Genomic DNA, 23429 nt, shown 5'->3' with positions numbered 1-23429 from the left:
CCTCCTCCTCCTCCTCCTCCTAAATTACACAGCAGTGTGTCAAGAATTAACAACAGGAATTTGAAAGTAGGTCCTCTGACTTTAGAAGTTGTACCAGGACACCTTCCTGAAGTCCTGTAAGCTCATTCTCTCTCTCTCTCTCTCTCTCTCTCTCTCTCTCTCTCTCTCTCTCTCTCTCTCTCACACACACACACACACAATGGGGATAATAATATCTGTGAAAGACAGTATAAAATAGTGGCCTTCAAAGCTGGAAGAAATGGGTTCAAGAACCATCTCCCTTATATGATGTCACTGGGCAAGTCACTTAACCTTTCAGAATTCTCAAAGACTCTTTAAGTTGTACTTGTACTGGTAGGAGTTTCCATATCTGGAAACTACTTAGATACCATGAAATCACAGGTCCAGTCCCAATTCTAATATTGGAAGTACCCACCCCAGATCTTGAGAGAATTAAATGAAAGAATATGAAGGATAGCTAGGTGGTACAGTAGATAGAACACCAGCCCTGGAGTTGGGAAGACCTGATTTCAAACCTGGTCTCCCATACTTACTAGCTGTGTCACCCTGGGCAACTCACTTAACTTCATTTGCCCAGTCCCTTCCTCTTCTGTCTTAAGAGTTGGTACTGAGCCAGAAAGCAAGGGTTTGAGAGAGAGAGAGAGAGAGAGAGAGAGAGAGAGAGAGAGAGGGAGGGAGGGAGAGATAGAGAGAGAGAGAGAGAGAGAGAGAGAGAGGGAGGGAGGGAGGGAGGGAGGGAGGGAGAGAGAGAGAGAGAGAGAGAGAGAGAGAGAGAGAGAGAGAGAGAGAGAGAGAGGGAGGGAGGGAGGGAGAGAGAGAGAGAGAGAGAGAGAGAGAGAATTTTAAGGTCCTTTGTAGACTTTAAAGCACTATGTAAACATTATAATCTCAATATGATTGTTAATACTATTTTCACTGGAAGACAGAATGGATTTTGGTGGGAGAGCTGGTCCAGGTGAAAGAGAAAAGGAAAGGTGCCATCAGGGTCATTTCCTAGATCGGGATAGTTGGGAAGAATAAACTAGATTTTAAGAAGAATGATAAATGTTTCAGGGGACACTGCAAAGGGTTTTTATGTATGTAAGCAGAGAAGCCCAGGAATTCTATTTTGGCATTTGAAAGAGCAGCTGAACAGCTAGCTTATCATAGGCATTTAGCAAGTGTCCAAAGGTTTGGGATCTTCAGCCATGACTGGCAATGTTCCTATAGAAAATCTCAACATTAAAGGAAGATTTGGGTAAGTGATTGAACTAGTGGTAGAGAGAAAATCAAAGGATCTAAAATTGGTAACTTCTTTAGTAATCACCTAGTCCAGATCTCTTTATTTTTTAAAGAGAGAAGGCCAAACATGAATTGGTGATGTGACTTACTCAAAGCCACAGGACTAGTCTCAAGTTCTCCTGAGGCCCAATTCCAACTCACTCTCTATTACTCCTTGGATGGAGTTGGAGAAAGGTATCGATGGAGAGTGAAGAGTGGGATGGTTATGCCACTTTATATATACTTTCTCTAATATACTATCTGATTAGAGCTATTCAAGGGGACATGGACTATGTGATCTTTCATTTTTTCTTTTTGATTGCCTAGCCATATTATTGGAACTTCATGTTTATTGAACTAAAAGTTTTTTTTTTTAAGTATGGTATTTTGAATGAATGAAGGGCAAAGAATTCATTATGTCCCTTCTAGGTGCCAAGCTCAGGACTAAGATGCACAGGATGTGGCACTTAGTTGACACTTTTAACAAATAACAAGTGACTTAAATACAAAAAGAAAAGCAAATGATTTTACCCTTAAGCTAAGATGGGCTCCTTACATTTTTCTAAAGGGCTAAGAGCTAAATCCAGGGACTAAAAAGAAATGCAAAACCCCCCACATTCTCTGACCTCAAGGAGAGTACATTCAAAGGTTTTATGGTATCCTTTGTATGCAAAACTGTAGGCTTTTAAAGGAAAAAAATAAAGGAGACAGAGGGGAGGTAGGGATGGGGAGCTGAATACTATCAGTCAGTCCCAGAAATACCTCTCTTCTTACTAGTGGACTCTTCAGTCAGTCTGACTGCTTCTCTGTGGCCAAAGTGATTTTCCTGAACTACAATTCTGATCTGATCACATCTCTACCCAGGCTCTGATGGCTCCCTAGAATGTTTAGTGACATCCAAATGGTGAACGGAATGGGAGGAGAGTCAGGAAGACTATAGAGTTCAAATCTGCCCTAAGATTTACTAGCTATGTGACCCTAGACAAGTCATTTAATCCCATTTGCTTCAGTTTGCTTATCTGTAAAATGAGCTGGAGAAGAAAATGGCAAACAATTTGAGCATCTTTGCCAAGAAAACCTCAAATGCAGTCAGGAGAGTTGGATCTAACTAAGCAACAACAACCAATTCTAGAGTCAAATAGAAACACCTCGAGTTAGTTTTTAAAGCCCTTCACAACCTTGTCTGATCTATATTTTCAGCTATTTCCCTCATTCCTGAATTCCACTATTTGGCCAAACTTTGTTCCTTTCTCATGCCTTTGCGATGGCAGCCCCTCACGTCAGAAAGGTACTCTTATCAACTCTTCCTCCTCTTCCTTCAAGATACAGCTGGAGCACCACCAGATTCTACCTTTCCTGAGCCCCATTCTCACACTCTCACTCACTCACACACACACACTCACAGCCTTGTTTCCCTGGGTAGAATTAAAACTTTCAAATAGGAGTTGTTTTCCTTCCTTCTATCTGATTTCCCAGTGCCAAGCACCTAGTAGGCCTTTAATAAATACTCCTAGACTGATCTAGAAGAATTAAGAAAGAAGAATCCAATGAATAATTCATTGAAAAAAAACTCCTTTTTTCAAAGCTGCCATTTTTTTTCTCTTTCACCTAGTTGGTGTCTGCTTCTCATAATTCAGAAAACGTTTAAAAAATTAAGACATTGTGGAGACTGTCTGAGCCACAGAGTCGGGGCTTATCTATTCTTTATCAGCAGTCTATTGTTTCCTGAAGGAACTCATTGAGGAAGAGGCAGTAAAGGGTTAAGGTTCACTTAGTCCCTCCAAGTCTGCCCCCAACCCGCCCCCCACCTTCTCCACTTCAGGTATAGGCAAGAAAGAGAAAGAATTGGGAAGAAATTCATCCCCCCCCCCTTCCTTCCTTCCAAGGATTCACCCTCCAACCCATCTCTAGAAGAGCAGCCCCAGAAATCAGGGGAGACACTCTACGACTCCTTCAATGGAGAGTCCATTAAAGGTATTAGGATTAAGGCAGAAGCCCCAGATCTCTAAAATGAGCTCTTTCCTGACAATAGACAATTAATGCTGATAAATCTAGGCTACTTGTTGGCCATCTAATTCCTCCTAATTGTCCCACTCCTTGTCCCAGCCTCCAGCACGCAGGGATGAAGCGTGCTCCTTTAATCTCTGAAGTACCCGACCTACTTCCTAGAGATGGCCTTAAGAGAACAGTTTTCTTCCCCATCTGGCCCCCTTTCCCTCCCCAACTTCCCTGCTCCTTGAGGGAGGGGGCACACCAGGAGGGGAAAACTCCAGCCCAATCAGGGATCCGGAACTGCAGACAAAGCTGGCCCTAATCTGCAGCTAACAGCTAATCAAGAGGTTTGGCCCACCAGTCCCCTATTCCAGGGTCCTCCTGAGGCCCGCTATGGGTTCCACCAGTGGGAGCGAGCCACATTGACAATTCAATCGTTAGATCCCTCTGAGCTGCCAACTTTGCATGTGTTCGTGTGTGCAAAGAAGAGATGCCTCAGTGGTTCCATTTGCAGCTGGCACTGTCCCCCTAATTATGTTGTCACAACCAACCACTTGGAGCAAGAGTAGAGTATTCATGCTCACACAACCGCTGCTAAAAGGATAGAATTTTTACCTAACAGATTGCCCTTTGAATGTCAGTTTAGTGACTCCCTTCTGCCTGCATGATTCCATAGGAGACTCCCGCCTCCCCCCAGTTCTCCCCCCAATTGGCTTGGGTAGCAAGTGAATCCTTTTTCCTACTTAAATGGTTGGGCTGAAAATCTCTGCATCAGTGTCTCTCCCAATCATCATCTTGGCTAGCCCCAAAGAGTTGACAATTTAGAGGAATTATGTTACAATAGAAAGAACCCTTGTTGTGGGGGTGGGGTCTGAGAAGCTCTAGATTCAAATCCTGCCTTTGAGGCTTACAACCTTCTACAAGTGATTTAATTTCCCTGGGCTGCGGTTTTCTCTTATATATATATATATATATATATATATATATATATATATATATATATATATATATATATATATATATATATATATATATATATATATATATATATATATGAGAAACTAGTTTACTTAATTTAGAGCTTTTAAAAATCAGTTTTCTCATTTTTTAAAATGAAGTTTTTTTCTAGATCTACAATTATGCAAATTGTACTTTAAAAAATGATGATGATGATGATGGGGGAAGCTAGGTGAACTCAATTGATTTGAGAGGCAGGCCTGGAATTGGGAGAGTCTAGCTTTAAATCGCTCAGATATTGCCTAGCTGTGTGACCCCAGGCAAGTCACAACCCTTACCACTCCTTTGCCTTAGAACCAATACCCAATTATTCTAAGACAGAAGATAAGGGTTTAAAAGAATAAAAAATAAAGTAATGATTCTGGGGAGGGAGGGGCTAGAAAATGATATAAAATAGAAGATAGCAAAATTTAAAAAAACAACAACACAAAAAGGGCTGTCCGCATAGAATGTTGCAAACTCCAGCAGACTGATATGGTATCTTACATTTTCCAGATTAGTAAACAGAAACAACAACAAATCCTTTTTTGGTGGTTTGGGTGGGGTATAGGTACAAACAAACTGGGTGTAAAAAACAAAACATATCAGTAACATTTTAACAGTTTTAGGGGTGGCCTTGTGGCCTCTCTGCTTAACTTCCTTCTTCCTACCCTTGAATAAATGGGAAAAAATGGTGGGAGAACCTGGCATAAAAAGTGAAGAGTGGATTGATGGCCAACTCAAGGGAGAAGATGCTCTATCATGGGGTCTCAGAATCAATCCTTTCTCTTCATCTTCTTCCCTTCATCTCAGCCCCTTTTGCTTTTTAATTCAGCACCGTTTTCTTCCCCAAACCCCATTTTGTAGAAGCTAAGGATGGAAATTTCAATACACCAGCTAATATTAATTAGCTGTGATATAATGGGAATAACCCAACAAGACAGAAAAGGTGCTTCTCTCCTCTCCCCCCACCACTACTCACAACAACCCCATTACCATAACATTCACTACTCTAGACAAGCAGTAGATCTTAGAACCAGATCCCCAGAGGGACAAAAGTGAAAGCGAAAGTTTCAGCAAAAAGAGATCTCACCAGGGACAAAAGTGAAACAGCCCAAGAGTATAAAAATGAAAGCCTCAGTGTGTTGGCCTTTGGTTAGCTTTTTTGGGGGGGTGGGGTTGGTTTTGGTGGTGGCTTAGATTATGTCAAAAGGGACACAACATAGTGAACTAAATAAAGTTCCTACTTCCATACAACCCTTCCCTCCCTTCCCTCCGGACTGTCCAAGGAAAAGGTTTTTAGTAGATCTATTCAATCTAGTGACCACAGATTAAAGAAAAGCCCTCTCCTTTCCTCTCTTCTCCTTTCAAGGAAATGACTTTGACTAAGGCTGAGCCTGGAAGAAGAGGGGAACTTTGGTGGTGAGGGTGAAGGAAACCAAACCAAACTAAAGGAAAGAACCATAACTTGGTGTGACTCTTCTGAAAAGGGGAAGTTGGGTGAAGGCACAACCCTCCCCCTATCCCCACCCCAGGGTGAAGGAAAGGACTTCAACTTGGTCTTATACCTAGAGTAGGGAAGAACAAGAACTCAGTTCTTGAGGCCTATGGAAGGAAGGAAGGAAGGAAGGAAGGAAGGAAGGAAGGAAGGAAGGAAGGAAGGAAGGAAGGAAGGAAGGAAGGAAGGAAGGAAGAAAAAGGGAAGGGGGAAGGGGGAAGGGGGGAGGGGAGGGGAGGGGAGGGGAGGAAAGGGGAGGGAAGGGAAGGGAAGGGAAGGGAAGGGAAGGGAAGGGAAGGGAAGGGAAGGGAAGGGAAGGGAAGGGAAGATCTTTGATACCAGAGATACTCAAGTAACAGAACCAGAAGCCCACAACTCAAAAACATGGATTATCTTCTTGGAGAAGAAAACAAAACTTACTAACAAGACAAGAATTTCAGGAAGATATTATATTAATTTTCTAAAGTTTAAAATGATATTAAATTAGAGGACAGAATTGGTAAAACATTGACATAAAATAAAGAAGAAACTTGGAAAAGGAACTATCAACTTATAACTTACCCTAGTGATAGATAAACATAAGAAACAGGCTTACAAACCAGAATAATTTATCTAGCAAAACTGAGCATAATTCTCCATGTGGAAAAAAAATGAATCTTCACTAAAAAGGACTTTCAGTAATACTGATGAAAAAAAACAACAACTTGAAGCTGAGTAGAAACTCTGAAATATGGGCATCAAAAGAAAAAATAAAAGTAAATACAGATGAATAATCAGAAGGGATTTTAAAAGCATGAATTGTTTACATTCTAATGGGGGAGAAGACAAAAGAGTTCTTTAGAATCCTAGTGATAAGAGGTATCATAGAAGTTGTGAAATGAAATGAAGATTTAGAAGTGCTCTTACTATGTTTTGACAATACAGTAAGAAGAAAGAAAAATAAGAAGAGAAGGGATACATAAGGGGGAAATTGGAAGATGTAGGAACTTATCTTTAATAATCAGGGTATATAAGTTCAGATCTCTATGAAATTGGAAGGAGAAAGGATAGTATGCATCCTTTGAATTTCATTCTCATCTAAATTTGTCAAAAGATGGCAGATCATGGTCAATAAGTCAATCAATAAGCAATCAATTAAGCATCTCCTATGTACCAGGTCACACACAAATAAATACAGCCATAGAGTTTGGCCTAGGAATATGTTAAACTCAACAGGAATATAGGAAGGAAAAGAAAAAGAGAAAGGGTCCAATAAGGAGGAGAATAGATTCAGGAAGAAATTAGTCAGAAACAAAAAATATCTTAAACATTGATAGAAAATCATGTAGCAGAAATGAAAAGGGGGGGCAAGAGAAGAAAGAATCAGAATCTAGAGTGGAGACTAAAGATAAAAAAAAAGTCTAAGAGAAAAGGAGAGAGGGAAATATTCAAATGACAATCACAAATGGGAATGGGAATGGAATGGAATAGAATCAACCCACTCAGTGAATAGAAGAAAATAACAGAATGTGTTACAAAACAGAGCCTTAACAATATATCGTTCACCAGGAATGTGCTCAAACATAGAGACTCACAAACACACAGCTAACACAAGGTTAGAACAAAATATATTTTGCCTCAGCTGAACAACAACAAAAAAGCACTGGTGACATTATTTCAGGCAAAGTAACAGTAAAAACAAATTTTATAGAGATAAATATGAAAACTACATTTTGCAGAAAGGCATTATTAACAATTATTTTCAATCTTTAACATATATGTCCCAAATGACCTCATAGCTAAATACTTTAAGTAAAAGCTAAGGGATGATATGGAGAAATGGTTTTATTATGCTAGTGTGGGACTTCAATCTATTCTTTTCAGCCTTAGAAAAATCTAAACAAAAAAATAGATAAAAATAAGTATAGGTCTGGAATAGACTTTAAGAAAAATTAGTTATTGTAGATATCTGGAAATTATTCAATGGTAACAGAGGAATAGGTGTTTTTCAGCTATGAATGGTGCCATTTCAAAATTCACAATGTATTAGAGAACAAAAATTTCAGCAAGTGCAAAAAAAAAAAAAATATATATATATATATATATAATTCACTGACCATAATGCAATACATTTATAAGTAAAAAACTGTTGGGAAAAAGTACTAAAATCAACTGGAGACTAATTAATCATCCCTAAGGAATGGGTGGGCCAAAAAAACAATCATAAAAAGGATATATAATTTCACTAAAGAGAATTTCAACAATGAGGCAACATATGAACATTTGGGGGATGCAGCTAAGGCAGTCTTTAGGAGAAAATTTGTATTGCTAAACATTTTCATTAACAAAAAAGAAAAAAAGCAGCTCAATTAAAAGGGCAAGTGAAAAAAAAACCCTTGAATTAACAAAAATTTAAATCTTAAACACTGAAAAAGAAATATTGAAAATCAAGCAATCTACAAATCAAAAACAAAACAAAAATTGTTCACTCAACAAAAAATTAAAAACTATTGAATAAGTACTAAAAGACTAGGATATGAATTTTTGTGGGAAAATAAAAGCTATTAATTAATTTGATTACAAAGATGAAGAAAACCAAATTAACAGTAATCAAAAATGAAAAAGAATTCACAACAAATGAAGAAATAATGGATATTATTAGAACCTATGTTGCCAAATTACAAGCTAATGAAACTGAAAACTTAAGTGAAAATTTACAAAAATATAAAATATCCAGATTAGGAGAACAGGAGGCAAGCATCTAAACAATAAAAGCTCAGAAAAAGAAATTGAATAAACCATAACTCCCAAAGGGGGGGGAGGGGAAACACCACAGGGATTCACAAGTGAATTTCTATTCAAACATACAAAGAACAATTAATTTCAGTAACATAAACTACTTGTAAAAAATAGCAAAACAAGGAATCCTACAAAATTCCATCTATGATGCAAATATGTTTTTGATGCAGAAACAAGGGGAATTCAAAACATGGAAACTATTGATCAAAACCACTGATGTGAAAATTTTATAAAAAATTAACAGAGGTTAAAAAAACACACACTACAAAGATATATTATGGATAGTTGCATTTATATCGGAAATACAAATTCAGTTTAATATTAGGAAAGCCATACATTCAATAAAACATATTGCTAAAAAAGCAACAAAAATCAGTTACATCAATAGATACAGAAAAACCTTTGGCAAAATTCAATGCCCATTTCTGTTAAAGACCTTAGAAAATATAGTACTAAGTAGATTTTTCTCAACAAGATAAATAATATATATCTAAAACCAAGAGTCAGCATTGTATGCATTAGTTACACAAGAATCCTTTTTATCAGAGATGAAAAATGTTCATTTTCACTACTTTTGCTTGACTAAAGAGAAACATTAGCTATATCAAGACAAGAAAAATAGTTATAAGCATATATAAAGAAGAAAAATATCATTTTTTGAAGCTGATAATGATGTTATACCTAATAGAACCTTAGAATCAATAAAAAAATTGAAACTAGCTTCAGTTAGCTAAATAAATCCAAATGAAATGGCATTTCAATATACCAATAAAATCCAAGGAAAAGATAAATTATATAAAATACCTGGGAGTCTATTTATCAAGAATATCTATCTATCTATCTATCTATCTATCTATCTATCTATCTATCTATCTATCCATCCATCCATCCAAACAGAAATAAAAATAGATCTAAATCATTAGAAAATACTAATTCCTCAAGGTTTGGTCAAACCAATAATAAAAATTATGATTCTATCTAAAATAATCTATTTATTCAATGCCATGCAAATCAAACTACCAAAGGATTACTTTATAGAACTAGAAAAAGATAACAAGATTCATATAGAATTAGAAAAAAATCAAGACTTTTAAGACAAATAATGAGATTTTTAAAACTGGGACTGAATGGGGCTTAGAATCTCAAATTATACTATAGAGCAGCATTTCTCAAAACAATTTGGAACTGGTTAAATAGAGAGGTCAATCTGTGAAGCAGATTAGATACATACACAGAAGCAAAGGAACCTAGTACTCTGCTATTTGATAAACATTAAGACCCCAGTCCTGAGGGACTGTTTGATAAAAACTGCTGAGAAAACTGGATAGGAGTATGGCAAAAATTTGGTTTAGATCAACACCTCAGATCTTATATAAAGATCATTTACAAATAGATATTTAACCAGAAAGAAAAAGTCACATAAACAAATTAGAGAAACAAAAAATTATCTTTCAGATATATGAATAAGAAAAAGTTCATGATATAACAGGTTAAGAGGATCTCAAAAAATAAAGAATTCTGATTATATAAAATAAAAAAGTTTTTGTACAAACGAGTTAAAGAGGGAAACATTTCACTCAGGAAAAAACATCTTCACAGAACGTTTTTCTGAAAAAGTCTTATTTATATAAGCAAATGATTCAAATTTATAAGAAACAAGAGCCATTCTTCAATTGGCAAATGCTCTAAGAACAGGAACAGGCAGTTCTCGAGGGAAGAAAATCAAATTCTCTCTTGCCATATGAAAAAAAAATGCTCCAATGTCAATTAGAGAAATGTAAATCAAAGCAATTCTAAAGTTCCCTCTCACTGTTAAAAATGACCAAAAGAAGAGAATAACAAATTATGGAGGGCCTGTAGGAAAACAAATGAATTGGTGGAGTCATAAATGGACACAGTCATTATGGAAAGCAATTTAGAATTATCTACAAAAAGTTACTAAATACTGACTGCCATTTGATACAGTTATACCACTGGTAGGCCTATAAAGAGATAAAAAACAGAGATCAAGTACAAAAAAATATTTATACCAGTTTTCTATGTTGGTAAAAAAACTCTGGGAACTAAGGAGGTGCCCATCAGTTGAAGCTGAACAAGTGTGCTATGAGAGAATCATGGAATAGTACTATGCAAGGAATGAGGAAAAAGATGGTTTCAAAGAGAACCTTTGAGCTGATACATGAATTAATGCAAAGTGAAAGAGTGGCAGGACAGCTAAGTGGCTCAGTGGATAGTGAGCCAGGCCTGGAGTCTGAGAGGTCCAAGGTTCAAATCTGACCTCAGATTCTTCCACCTGTGTAAATCATTTAACCCTCATTGCCTAGTCCTTACCACTCTTCTGCCTTGGAACCAATACACAGTATTGATTCTAAGATAGAAGGTAAGGGTTTTTTAAAAAGTGAAATGGGAAGAATCAGAAGAATCATTTATCCTTTAACAGCAATATTGAAAAAACAAGCAATACTGAAAGACAAGAACCCTGAATAACCATGATTCCAATATTTAAAAATTTAAAGATTAAATTAAAATTTTTTTTTCTTTAAAAAGACAGCAGCTCACCTCATAACAGAAAAATGAGAGACCAATATATACAAAGAAGAAATGCATTTTTGGACAGGATCCATATGGAGATTTGTCTTGCTTTTTCTTTGCTTCTAGAGAGAAGGGTTTTAAATTTCTTTCTTTTCTCTCCCAAAGGATGGTGGAGATTGGAAAGAGTAAAATATGATGATTGATCATTGAAAAAATGAAAAAAAAAGCTATAACTTGAGCAAGCAGACAGACAGCACACAGCAGGGGCTCAACTGATAAACTGTCAAACTCAAGCCATTTGTCAACCAAGGAGAGAAGAGAACAAGTTGAAAGACAGACTCAGGAAGTCAATTTATCTGATGCAACACATTAAGTAGTATAAATACTAGGAACAAAAAGGTAAACACATTTACCCAGCAGTATCTCCATCAAGAAAGAAGGGCTAAGTCACTCCTACCTCTGAGGCACAACCTCCTAGACTATTTCCAATGCTTTTAGCTCCCTCAGACTCTGAAGGTGGAATGGTTAACCATAAACCTCAGAGTGAAAGATTACCTACTCTCAGGTACCATGTTTTGCTTGAAAAAAAATAAATGTTAATACCGGAAAGTTTCTGTTAGACTCAAAGGGAAACCCTTTGGAGAACTGAAGTTATGAATATAGAATGTTTCCTAACAGAGAAGCAGATTATTCAAAATGCCATCACATTCATTCATTCATTAAGTCTTGGGCAACTGTTGAGACACATGTTCCTAAGAATCCCAGGTGCAAAGGCTCTCATCCATTGTAAGATGTTACCGAATGCATACTAACTGGAGGTAATAGGATCCCAGTGCAAATACCATTGGAACAGTAGTCAAGAAAACTGGTTTCTAGGCAGGAGGGTCTTGCTAATAATTATCTGTGTGGCCCTGGACAAGTGGTGACCTCTCCCTCTGGGCCTTGGTTTTCTCATCTGTAAAATTAAGTAATTGGACATATTACTCTTCCCCATCACCCATTCTATGTTCTAGTCAAATGAGCCTAATTGAAGCTGTCTGTAAATTTTATTTCCTACCTCCTGCCTTTCCATCAAGCCGTCTCCCATGTCTGGAAAACACTCCCTTCTTTACCTTAGCTCCATAATGGCCCTATCTTCCTTCAAGGCTTTCCTCAGATGCCACCTTCCTAATTTTTCCAGTTGCTAGCACTCCCTCCCTCCCAATACTATTTTGTATTTACTTATCTGAGTCTAGGATGTCACCCCCCTCCCCCTCCTCCATGTAAGTTGAAGCAGGGATTGGTTCCTTTTTTGTCTTGTTTTATATCCAACACATACAACAGTGCCTGGCATATAAAAAAAAAAGTACTTGAATCCTAGTTCAGGGAATGAATGATTCATAGATGGTCTTTACAGTCCTAAGACAAAGTGTTTTATTATTTAGGGAAGGTAACTATAGTTTGTGCTGTCTTTGGATAAGCTGAGTCAAATGTAAAATTTAAAAGAAGAATGATTTGTTAAAACTCTATAGCTCAGGGATTGTTGACAAGATAACTTCTAAACGTTTATTCAACATCTTCCTTATCTGGGATCTTTGGCTAGATTTTTAGGATACAGAAATGTCTAAGATTCAGTCCTTGTCCTCAAGGGCCTTCCCATCTAGTTTTGAAAGGGGCACATTTCACAAGGAGATAAAAAAGCCACATCTTGCTTGTCTTTCACTCATAACAAAGGAATGGAATGTACAACCCCTGCCAGAGAACTGAGCAGTTAACGGAATAAACTGACGTTCTCTGCTTTAGGAAAGTGAACAGTTAAGGTTAAAAATTAAGACATTGTCCTGATGTTCACAACATATTATAATTTGATGCTTCACCATCAACTTTATAAATCCAAATCTCAACCAATTAGATGTGATTTTTATCCTTAAAACAACAGCAACAACAAACCCATGTTCCCATTCTTGGGATTCCAAAAGTAGTAGGTTCCCTTGTGCCCAGTTCTCACATCCCTACATCCATAGAGATTTATCTTTTCATACTCTCTGTACCAGAGATCTTTAACTTGGAGGCTCTGTAACTTTTAAAAAGTATTTTTGACAACTTTTGCAACAGAATTTCTTTCCTTATGCATAGTTTGTGTTTACATAGTTCTTTAACATTTGCAAAGTGCTTTATAAATATAATCTAATTCTATTTTCATAATAACTTTAGGAAGTGGGTGCTGTTATTGTTATTATCATCAACATTTTTCAGATGAAAGTAGAGGTGAGCTGACTTGTCCAGAGTTACGTAGCTACTGTCAGTAGCCATATTTGAATTCAGTCTTCCAGACCATCACACCACTAGTTAGTTGCCTCTTTAAAAAAATTATACTGAGAAAAGCATCATCAGGCTGTCCAAGGGGTCTATAACTCACAAAAAAGTTTAAACAACCCAAATAGGAAGAGCAATAGAAGCAGTAGTTTTAAAAGTGGACTTTTACAGAAGAATCTTAAGGTTTTTATATCTGTTCCCACAACTGGGCATTTTCCTCTTTCCAACCTAACTTTCTTCCTCCCCTCTATCTACTCCACCCAAAGGTAATTAAATTTAACAAGAGCAATTAACAAAACAAACTCCTTACTGCCTAGTGGTCTGATTATTCAGATTGCAAAATTGTTTTCACTAGTTAAGAAGCCGGTTAAAAAACAAAATATTTATAAAAATTATCTAATCATTTGAATATAATTCATTCTTTGTTTCCATGCAGGCAGTTTCCAGCATTTAACATGGATGGGTAGTAATAAAGTTAGACTAGGTCCCTATAGGGAATCCCCAAAATGACAATGGAGTTGGCTGTAAACAGTAATTCCCTAAACAGTGCTACTCTACACTGTTATCGGCACTAAACCTTTAAGGACACCCCATTTTTGTATGTGAACAAATACACACACACATACATATATAGGGGAGAGAAAGAGAGGATAATATATATATATATGTGTATATATATATATAAATGTAATACAATCTATTACATATAATATAATCAAAATATAAATACATATAAATATAATATACAGATGTATGTATATACATATAGATACACATCCAGCCATTTATGAAGCATAGGAATGGTTCATATGTGGGCAATGCTTAGCTGCTGAATACTTTCACAGGACTGGATTCCTTGCTAATAGATGAATTTAAGGTACTGATATGGAATTGACATCAACAATATGAATGCAGCAGGACCTTGTTTTACGGGACCAATACATGACCAATATAGATGTTCCAAGACTTAAGGTGCAAATTGCATATAACAACGAACCTCATTATTTAATAAGTATTTCTTTTTTATTTGAAAATTCTTATTTAATTAATTGATTTAAAATATTTTTCCATGATTACATGAGTCATGTTCTTTCCTTCCCCTCCTCCCACAGCCAATGAGCAGTTCCACTGGGTTTTACATGTCATTGATCAAGACCTATTTCCATATTTTAACATATGTAGGTACTTTATGACTTTTCTTAAGCTCATCAGAACTCCCAGCATTACCACTCTTAAACTTTGGGGCCATTTAAAATAAGTAAAGAATATTAATGAAACAAAGAGAAGCACTGCCTGGTGAGAACAAGTCTTGTTACAAGGGAGAACTCTGGACAGACTGATTCTGGAGCTAATGTTTGGCACAAAACAATGTAATGATTCATGTTAATGCTTCTCAGACTGAGAATGAACCTGACTGGGCAAACTCCTGAGACTGTACTGCTTGGGAAAATGGCAGGGATTTAGTGCATAATTAAAAGTTTTTAATTGTACATATTTTCTTGCCTTTATTTTTTTCAATCACCAACTGAGTATACCTGAATTCATTGTGATGAGTAGAGTAAAACAAGGTCCTACTGAACAATGTATAAGATACTTAAGCTTGCTATGTGCAATGTACACAGAGGCAACTAGTCTCAACCATGAAACAATGTTATTAAGCAAGTCAAATACTTAAAAAAAAATCCTAATGTCACAATGTCCACTTTGGTATTCCTGCTTCAGGTAACCAAATAGATTTCTAAAAGCCCTAAAAATCCATTAAAATAAATGTATGAAAAATACACATATATTGAGTCATCTAACCCCAAAGAGCCTCCATTTCTCCATAAGCAAAATGGTGGTGATAATAATGCTACTTGGATTATCTTCAAGTTGGTTGGTTGGTAGAGAAGAATAAATTAAAAGATTAAAGATTATTGCTACATAATTAGATATTAGATAATACTAGATAAAAGATAAAAAAAACTATTATTAGATAAAACACCATGTCAGTAGCAAAGGAATTTGGAGTTTCTTGGAGTTCCCTGTAATAGACTTTTCCATATAATGCTTTTTCAGAGACTTAGATCTCATCTTCAAGACTGTGGTGGTGGTGAGGAAAGAAAGGATTTTTTGATAGCTCCCTCTCATGAGGGAATTTCAATACAAAATGAAAATCTTAGTTGTTTTTCCCATTTATAATAGTAATCAACTTCCTAAGGTATAAATTTGGGGAAATCCCATAGCAAGCCTAACAAAATAGCCTCTGGGGACAATGGGTGAGGCTTGGCTAGGCTATGAAAATCTTTTTGGCTTTTATTGTATACAAACTAATAAGGTTTTTTGCCTCAGGTTTATGCAGACAACTATTCTTAAAGATGTCCTTACTAGGTGGTGGATTAACAAGCCACAGTAGGTCCTGGGGACCAGTACCTCAGAGGTTGTCTCCCCTTAATTGAACTAGAGAAAAGATTCCAAGAGACCATAGGAACAATACATTTTGGAAGGAAACAGGATCTTAAAAGACTGCCTAGACCAAATCCCTAACTTAAAAAAAAAAAGTCAACTGAGACCCAAAGATGTTAAGAGACTAGAGAGCAAGGTTACCTAGCTATTTAAGCAGGGAGGCAGCTAGAATGTAATCATTTACATTTCAGAAGGTGGCATGTCTAGGCCTGATTTATTGTTTTATTGATTAACTAGCCTTAAAAAAGCAGTAGGGAAACTGTTAATAATACAGATTAAATGAAAAAAAATGTGTTCTGAATACATTTTTCCTGGTTTTCAAACATTTACCAGTATTTTTGTTTTTTAGTCACATCTGACTCTTTGTGACCCCATTTGGAGTTTTCTTGGCAAAGATACAGAGTGGTTTGCCATTTCCTTCTCCAGCTTATTTTACAGAGGAGGAAACTGAGGTCAACAAGGTTAAGTAACTTGTCACATAGTTACAAAATGTCTGAAACTGAATTTTAAAGGAGCTCATATTCTGACCCAACATAAGTATTTTCAGTTAATCTTTGGGGATACAAAGTTGATAATGAGGTGCACAAGAACTTTGGAGAGACATCAGGGTTGGATGTGTAGAATTATGGGTTATCAAGCTACATAAGTGATCATTGAACCTCTGAAGACTTGTGAGGTAACGATGAAACAGAGCCCTGGACAGATCTCAGACACACATAAGCAAAAGAAGATGGAAAAGGTTAGGAAAAAAATCAAGAGAGCATAGTGTCATGAAAAACAAAGGAAGAAGGCCAGGAAGTAGTCAATAGTTACAAGCTACAAAAAAAGGTCAAAAAGGATGAACTAAGTCTGAGAAAAGGTCATCATATTAGCAATTAGATCATTAGTGACACAGAAAAGTTTCAGTCAAGTGGAAGAGTCTGAAGCCAGATTATAAGAGGTTAAGAAGTGAGAAGGAAATGAGTTGGAGAGTTGGCTTTTTCTAGGAGTTTGTATGTAAAAGGGAGGAGAGATATAGGATGAGGGCTTGAGGGAATGTCAAGAGTCAAATAAAGGTTAAAGAATAAAAAAAAATCAGGATGAGGAAAACCCAGTTAAGTCTGCAAGCAGCAGGGCAGGAGCTGATTGATGGGATATTAAAATTAAGGGAAAGAGAAGGATCAGAGACACACTCTGGGGAAGGAGATATGATCAAAGAGTCAAGAAGTAGAGTGATTGGTCTTGCCAAGAAGAGGACTCACTTCTTAAAGCCTGAAGAGGAGAATAAGGGCTAGTAGAAATGGTGTTTTGAGGTGTAGAATAGGGGACAATAGGGAACTCCTGGCTAATAGCCTCTATTTTCTTAGTAAAACAAGAAGCTAGGTCTGGAAGGATTGACTATCCAGTTACAATAATGATGACCTAGGAATATTGAGGGCCAAACTGAGACCTGGTGTCAGGAAGACCTGAATGCAAATCTGGCCTCACACTTATAACCCTGGGCAAGTCACTTAACCATGTTTGCCTCAGTTTCCTCATGTATAAAGTGAGCTTTAGAAGGAAATAGCAAACCACTCCAGGATCTTTGCTAAGAAAACCCCAAATGGGGTTGTGAAAAGTCAGACATGACTAAAATGACTGAACAAAAAAAAAAAGAAAGAAATTTGCAGTGGACCTAATCAGCATACTTCAATAAAAGCTAGTATTTATATAGTACTTAGAATTACATAGTACTAGAGTTGTTTTCTATATATTATCTCACTTGATCCTCACAACAACCTTGTAGGGATGATGAGTATTCTCCCCATTTTACAAGTGAGGGAAAACAGGCTGAGAAATAAAGTAACTTGCCCAAAGTCACATAATTGGTAAGTAGCTAAGACAGGATTTGAACTGTTTTTTTTTTCCTGGTTCTATCTCTAACACACTCTCAACTATATTATGTACCATAGTAGGTCTAGTGGTTGAATACTGTTCTCCTTCTCATTGAATAATAGAATCTAAGATGATTGGAAGGGACCTCCAAGGCCATCTTCTACACAGGTCCACCTAGTTATCTGATCTAGAATTCCTCTACAATATACTAGAGGAGGAGCTATCCAGACTCTAGTAAGGCAGAATCCACTGTCTTCCAAGGCAGCCCATTTCCTTCTGGACTAGCTCCAATTAGGGAGTTTCACAAATGTACTTTTCTCCAACTTACAACCACTCTTCCCTGTTCAGCTCCGGAGGGCTTAGACACCTATCAAAATCTATCACTTGGCTTTTGCTCTTCAGGTTAAACGCTCATTTCCTCCAGTAGATCCTCATGTGGCTTGTTCTTTAGGTCCTTGGTCATCCTGGCCATACTCTTTTGTACATTTTGTAGCTGATATACACTGTCTTTCCTAAAATGTGAAACCCAGAACTGAATTCAGATTTGATCTAACTAGGGCAGAGTAAGAAGGAACAACGATCACCTCCGTCATTCTGGAAGCTTTTCTCTTTAACAAATAAATAAATGAACGACTGAATAAGTAAATATAGGGCTGGCCTAGAAGATATTAAAAAATATCTAACCATTACATTGTATATAAACCTTTTGGGGCAGTGGAATTCTTTGCAAGTCTACTGAAGTCCATGAACCCCATTCTCAGAATGAGATTTGTAAATGTGTGAAATAAAATACATAGGATTACAGCAGAAAACAATTATATTGAATTATAGTTATCAAAATATTTTAAAATACAAGTTAAAACATTATATTTGCAGAAATAAGGCTTATATACAATTTTTTTTAAAGCAAGGAGTTAGAGCAGAATTTATTGTGCATCAGCTAAAGTAAAAAAAACTCAGGAGTAGCAATCATGATCTCAAATAATTTAAAAAAAATACCAGTTATCTGACTTTTCCCCTATCATTTTCATTTTTCCAAGAAGATCTGTAGCTTTAAAAAAAAGATATTTCCATAAAGTTGTATACAATTTTTAAAGGAAACTACATAGAAATAAAATTCACCTGAGCAGTAATTGTGAATATAAAATCAAATTGTGACCTGCCTAACAAAATTCTCTAATATTTATTTCCTTTTGGATGGTAGTCAGCAACAAAGAAAAACATATTCTCCTAATCAAGTTATTTTGAAGCAGATTGTCATTGTGAGGGGATGTACTTTTAGGGTTACCCCCCCTTTTCTGAATTCATTCCAAGCTGTGAAGAACACTTTATTAATCAGCTGATTTATAAGCTTGAATCTAGTTCAACTTGTTTCACAGGAATCAAATATTAACGTGTGTCATTTATTACACACAACATGTTAGAAAGACCTGGAGGTCTAGTTTTGGTTTTACAAGCAACAGGCTGTGTGAGACCTTGGGCAAGTTCCTTCACTTTACTGATGTTCTCATCCGTAATCCATGTATTACATGCACCTCTCTACTGAGCCACTTACCTGCCCCCATCCATTGGCTTTTAAGGACTTCTAAACTCAACTTTCTCATTTCATCTAAAGCTTATGATTGGTCGATTGATTTAATAGAGGTATTTAGATTTGGTTCACGTCTACTCCACATCTTTGATGGATTGATTCAATTGGGAGGTCTCAGATACCTGAATTATTTAAGTAAAGATAAGGGATATTGCTTTTAAACATATATTCAATAATCATTTATTAAGTGACTACTCTGTGCCATTTAGGCATTATACTAGGAAGGGAAATACAAAATAAAAAAATCTCTGTCTTCATGGACCTTATATTCAATTGTGGAGAAAACAGCCTATACAGTGATCCCTCACTTGTTGTGGGAGTTATGTTCCAGAGATCCCCATGATAGGTGAAAATCTACAAGGTAGAGGAGTTATATTTGTTTTATTATTCTTTGGTGATAAGCATCTTCCTCTGTCACTTGGGTTCACTGCCAGAAGCCTTAGAAGGCACAGAATGTTTGGGTGGCATAGGGCTTGAAATAATTCAAACTTTTATGAAAATTTCACAAAAACACACCACAGAGCAACACTTACACACACTTGTCAATGTGAAGTGGACAAGGAGAGATGCTGAGCATATGGGCACAGTGTGGGAGAGCAAACAGACCAATGCTACAGTCACTGAGCCAATCAATGCCCAGGATACAGAACCCAGTGCTTCGGTTGGTCACCTTTCATTCAATCAGCCAATAGTGTGCGTGTATAATTTCAGGTTCGCAAACTTGCACAAGTGGTAGTGGCGTATTGCATTTCCATTATGTACAGTATGGTATTCATCCACAAAATCCCACAATATAGCAAAACCTCTGTGATACAGAATTAGATTTTAAAAAACCCCATGAGATACAGTGAAGCTGCGTTAAGTGAACTGTGATACAGTGAGGGACAACTGTATACAGAGAAGTAAATGCATGTATAAAGAGTAAAAGCTGAAATAATTGAGGTGGAGGCAGGGCAGAGGGAGAATCAGGCCAGGCTCTTGTAGGAAATGACCCTTAAGTTGTGTCTTGAAGTATGGTAAAGATTCTAAGACATAAAGATGAAGAAAGTAGAGCATTATAGATGAGGAAGATAGATTGTACAAAGTCCTAGAAGTGGGAGATGATGTTATTTTCATAGAAGAGGAGAAGCAAAAAGGTCAAAGATGATTGTACATAAGGTTTAAGGTGAGCAAAGTCTAATAATATCTATTAAGTCTGGAAAATATGTGAAAGCCAATATATGAAAGACTGTATGGCAAACAGAGAAACTGGTATTTTATCCTGGAAACAATAGGCACATGTGTCTGTAATGGAAAGCTATTTAATAGGTGATGCCATAAAATAATAATAGCTAGCACTTACATAGTACTTTAAGGTTTTCCAGACACTTTATATTATTTTGTGCCATTTGATACTGAAAAATGTGGCCCTAATTATTAGTGGCAAATTTTAAAACAGGAACTAAAGAAATTATTTTAAACTAAGACTATCTTCAATGGTCAAAGGGAGGAAATTCAAGATGAGCTATAGAATAAACAAAAGGGGAAAAGAATGATCGACACATCCACCAACACCCGGACTGATAACTGCTGTTTGCTTGATGGGAAAAAGAAGAGAATTAACGATCAACTCTCATCCCTTCTCTTCCTCCTTCTAATATGGCACTTCTCCTTCTAAGTCAGATGTATATACAAAGGAGGCCACATCTTCCGGGGCGGCTCAGAGACCCTGGTGGCATAAAGCTCCCTTCAAAGTACCAGTAGAAGCCTGTGTGGGAAGACAAGTATTGAAACCATCCCCTCTCCGGGGAAGGGGTAAATTCACCCCACCACTTTTCTGTTCTTATTTATTCAGGGCTGCCGGTATAAACTTTTTAGAAGGCTTTCATGCTGCTCACATGTGGAACAACCCACATGTGTAGGAGTAGACAAGTCTAGTACATCTGCATCTGCCCTACTCAATGACACCCTCATATCTAATTTAGCATTTATTAACATAAGTCATGGGAGAATGAAAGTCTAGACCCTTATTTCTTTATCTAAGCTGTTCTACCCTGGGGCTCATTCATGGAAAGCCCCATTAAGTGAACTGAGTTTTCTTTTTCCTTCAGCCCATATCACATGCCCCAGTTTGGGGACATGGGATGCTTTCAACCCAACTAAAAATCTCCTTAATTTGTATGTCAAACCTGGGGAGAGATTCTAACACCAACTTCATCAGTTTTTCTCTTAAGGAATAAATTAAAGATGGTACTTTTTTTCCCTTCAAGTTTGGGCTTCGTTTTTTAAAATGACCACCACAGATTATTATTTTGTAGGAAAAGGAAACCTCTTGATTCTTGAATCTGTATTTTAATGACATGTGGGAAGGCAAAAGAGGTCAGAATTTTAACCTCAATTCAATTTGGATATAATTTGGAGTTAGGATTCAGCCTTATATCCCAAAATACATCCCAGGAATGATTTTCAGGTTCAATATTATTATCACCTTCTTTTATGAATTGACTGATACGTGCAAAACCAAAAAACCAATGCTGATCTTTTTTTTTTTAATAGTGGTGAGGTAATGAAAGCAGAAAACGTTTAATGGCTTTCTGTGGACAAAATGTAAAGGCATCCAACCCTCTCCTATTACTTGCAAGGAACTTCAATAGGCACCAGGAAATACAAAGACAAAAATGGAGGGGAAAGTTTCTGCCCTCACTAAGTTTCCATTCTACAATGAGGATATATAAAGCATCAGAGCACTTCTGAATAACAACGATACATATTCTCTAAAGCCTGTTTGTTGTTGCTTTCAAGATAATTCCTCTATTTTTTCTTCATATATAGAGTGTATATGTTCAACTCATACTCACTTTGTTGCTACCCATTGGTCAAAAATTACTTGTAGTTAGGAGAAGCACCAATTAATAATATCTGAACATCTGTCTTTGGTTAATTACCCACAAAATCTGTCTGTGCCTGGTTAGCTGGATCACTATAACTAGTTACTAATGAGGCCAAGGTCACCATAGAATGGGGTTTTAATCTGATGGAAGTCACCTAGCCTTGTTGTTCCATTTTTTGTGAACCTAATTCCTGCTAGTTATCTCTCAAATGTCCATCCTTATTCCCCCCCCCCCAAAGGTAAGTGGGCAGGATCAAGATAAATGGGTCACTGCTACTAGAAAAGAATTCAGTCTGTACCCTCCTAGGCCCAGTCAGTTTTATCATCTTTGCCCATAAAAGGACAGCATGCTATTGTTGTTCTTGTCATTATCATTATATTTATCTTGTTCATATTGGAGTTTTGATAATATAGCAAAAATGAGTTCTTTTTTTTTTTCCTTTAAACCCTTACCTTCAATCTTAGAATCAATACTAAATATCCAATCCAAGGCAGAAGGGCTAGGCAATTGGAGTAACATGACTGGCCTAGAATCCCCCAGGTAGGTAGTATCTGGGGCCACATTTGAACCTAGAACTTCCCCCAAAATAAGTTCTTAACCCATGTGACTAACTACTATAAAACATGGCTAAATAGTTCAAAAGGAAACATAACTGCAAAGATTATAGTAGAATTTTAAATTCATTTAGAAATTACACCTAAAGATCTTTAAATATTTTCTGCCTCGCCCAACTCCCAAACTGCTTTATTGCTTTGGTAATAGAATCTCGGTATAAGGATTCCTAAAGCTCTTGATGACCTGGCCTCTTTCTACCTAGCCAAACTTTTTACCTTTTACTTTCCTCCACCATGAATTCTAGAACCTAGGTACACAGGCCAACTTGCTGATTCTCATTCAGGACACCGTCTTCCTCCTCTGTGCCCTTCCCAGTGGTTGTTCTCCTTGCCTAGACTCCCAGTTCCTCTCCTATCCTATTTAGTCTTTCTGGTTTCCTTTAAGACTTTTCACAAACTGTGCATTCTGTAGAAAGTCTTTCCCAGTTGCTAGTGCCTTTCCCCCACTGTCTTTTCTCCGTTGGTACTTTATGTCTTCTCTCTATCATAAGCTGATGGTTGTTTAAATGCCATCTTCCTCACCAGAAAGTAAACTTTTAGGAGATAGAAATCATTTTTGCCTTTTTGTGGTATCTTCAGAGCTTAAAATAGTGTATTTAAAGGCTTCCTGACTTAAAAGCCTGGGCAGAAGAGTAGATAGACATAAATAAGGGGGAAAGAACAAAAGAAAAAGCATTTAAATT

At 36.8% G+C, this 23429-nt stretch overlaps 1 protein-coding gene across 1 annotated transcript in view; it reads right to left on the bottom strand.

Moving 5' to 3' along the window:
• PRDM1 (PR/SET domain 1) overlaps nt 1-12334 on the bottom strand; it is a 45833-nt gene extending 33499 nt beyond the window's left edge. Inside the window, exon 1 of the mRNA XM_016431217.2 lies at nt 12135-12334. Coding sequence (XP_016286703.2) covers nt 12135-12164 — 30 coding nt within the window. The 5' untranslated portion in view covers nt 12165-12334. The remainder of the gene's footprint in view (nt 1-12134) is intronic.
• Between the last annotated feature and the right edge of the window lie 11095 nt (nt 12335-23429).

The sequence above is a fragment of the Monodelphis domestica genome, chromosome 2 (assembly GCF_027887165.1).
Source record: "Monodelphis domestica isolate mMonDom1 chromosome 2, mMonDom1.pri, whole genome shotgun sequence".
Lineage (NCBI taxonomy): Eukaryota > Metazoa > Chordata > Mammalia > Didelphimorphia > Didelphidae > Monodelphis > Monodelphis domestica.
Note: the sequence above shows the minus strand (reverse complement) of the source record. Positions and strands in the feature narration are given on the sequence as shown.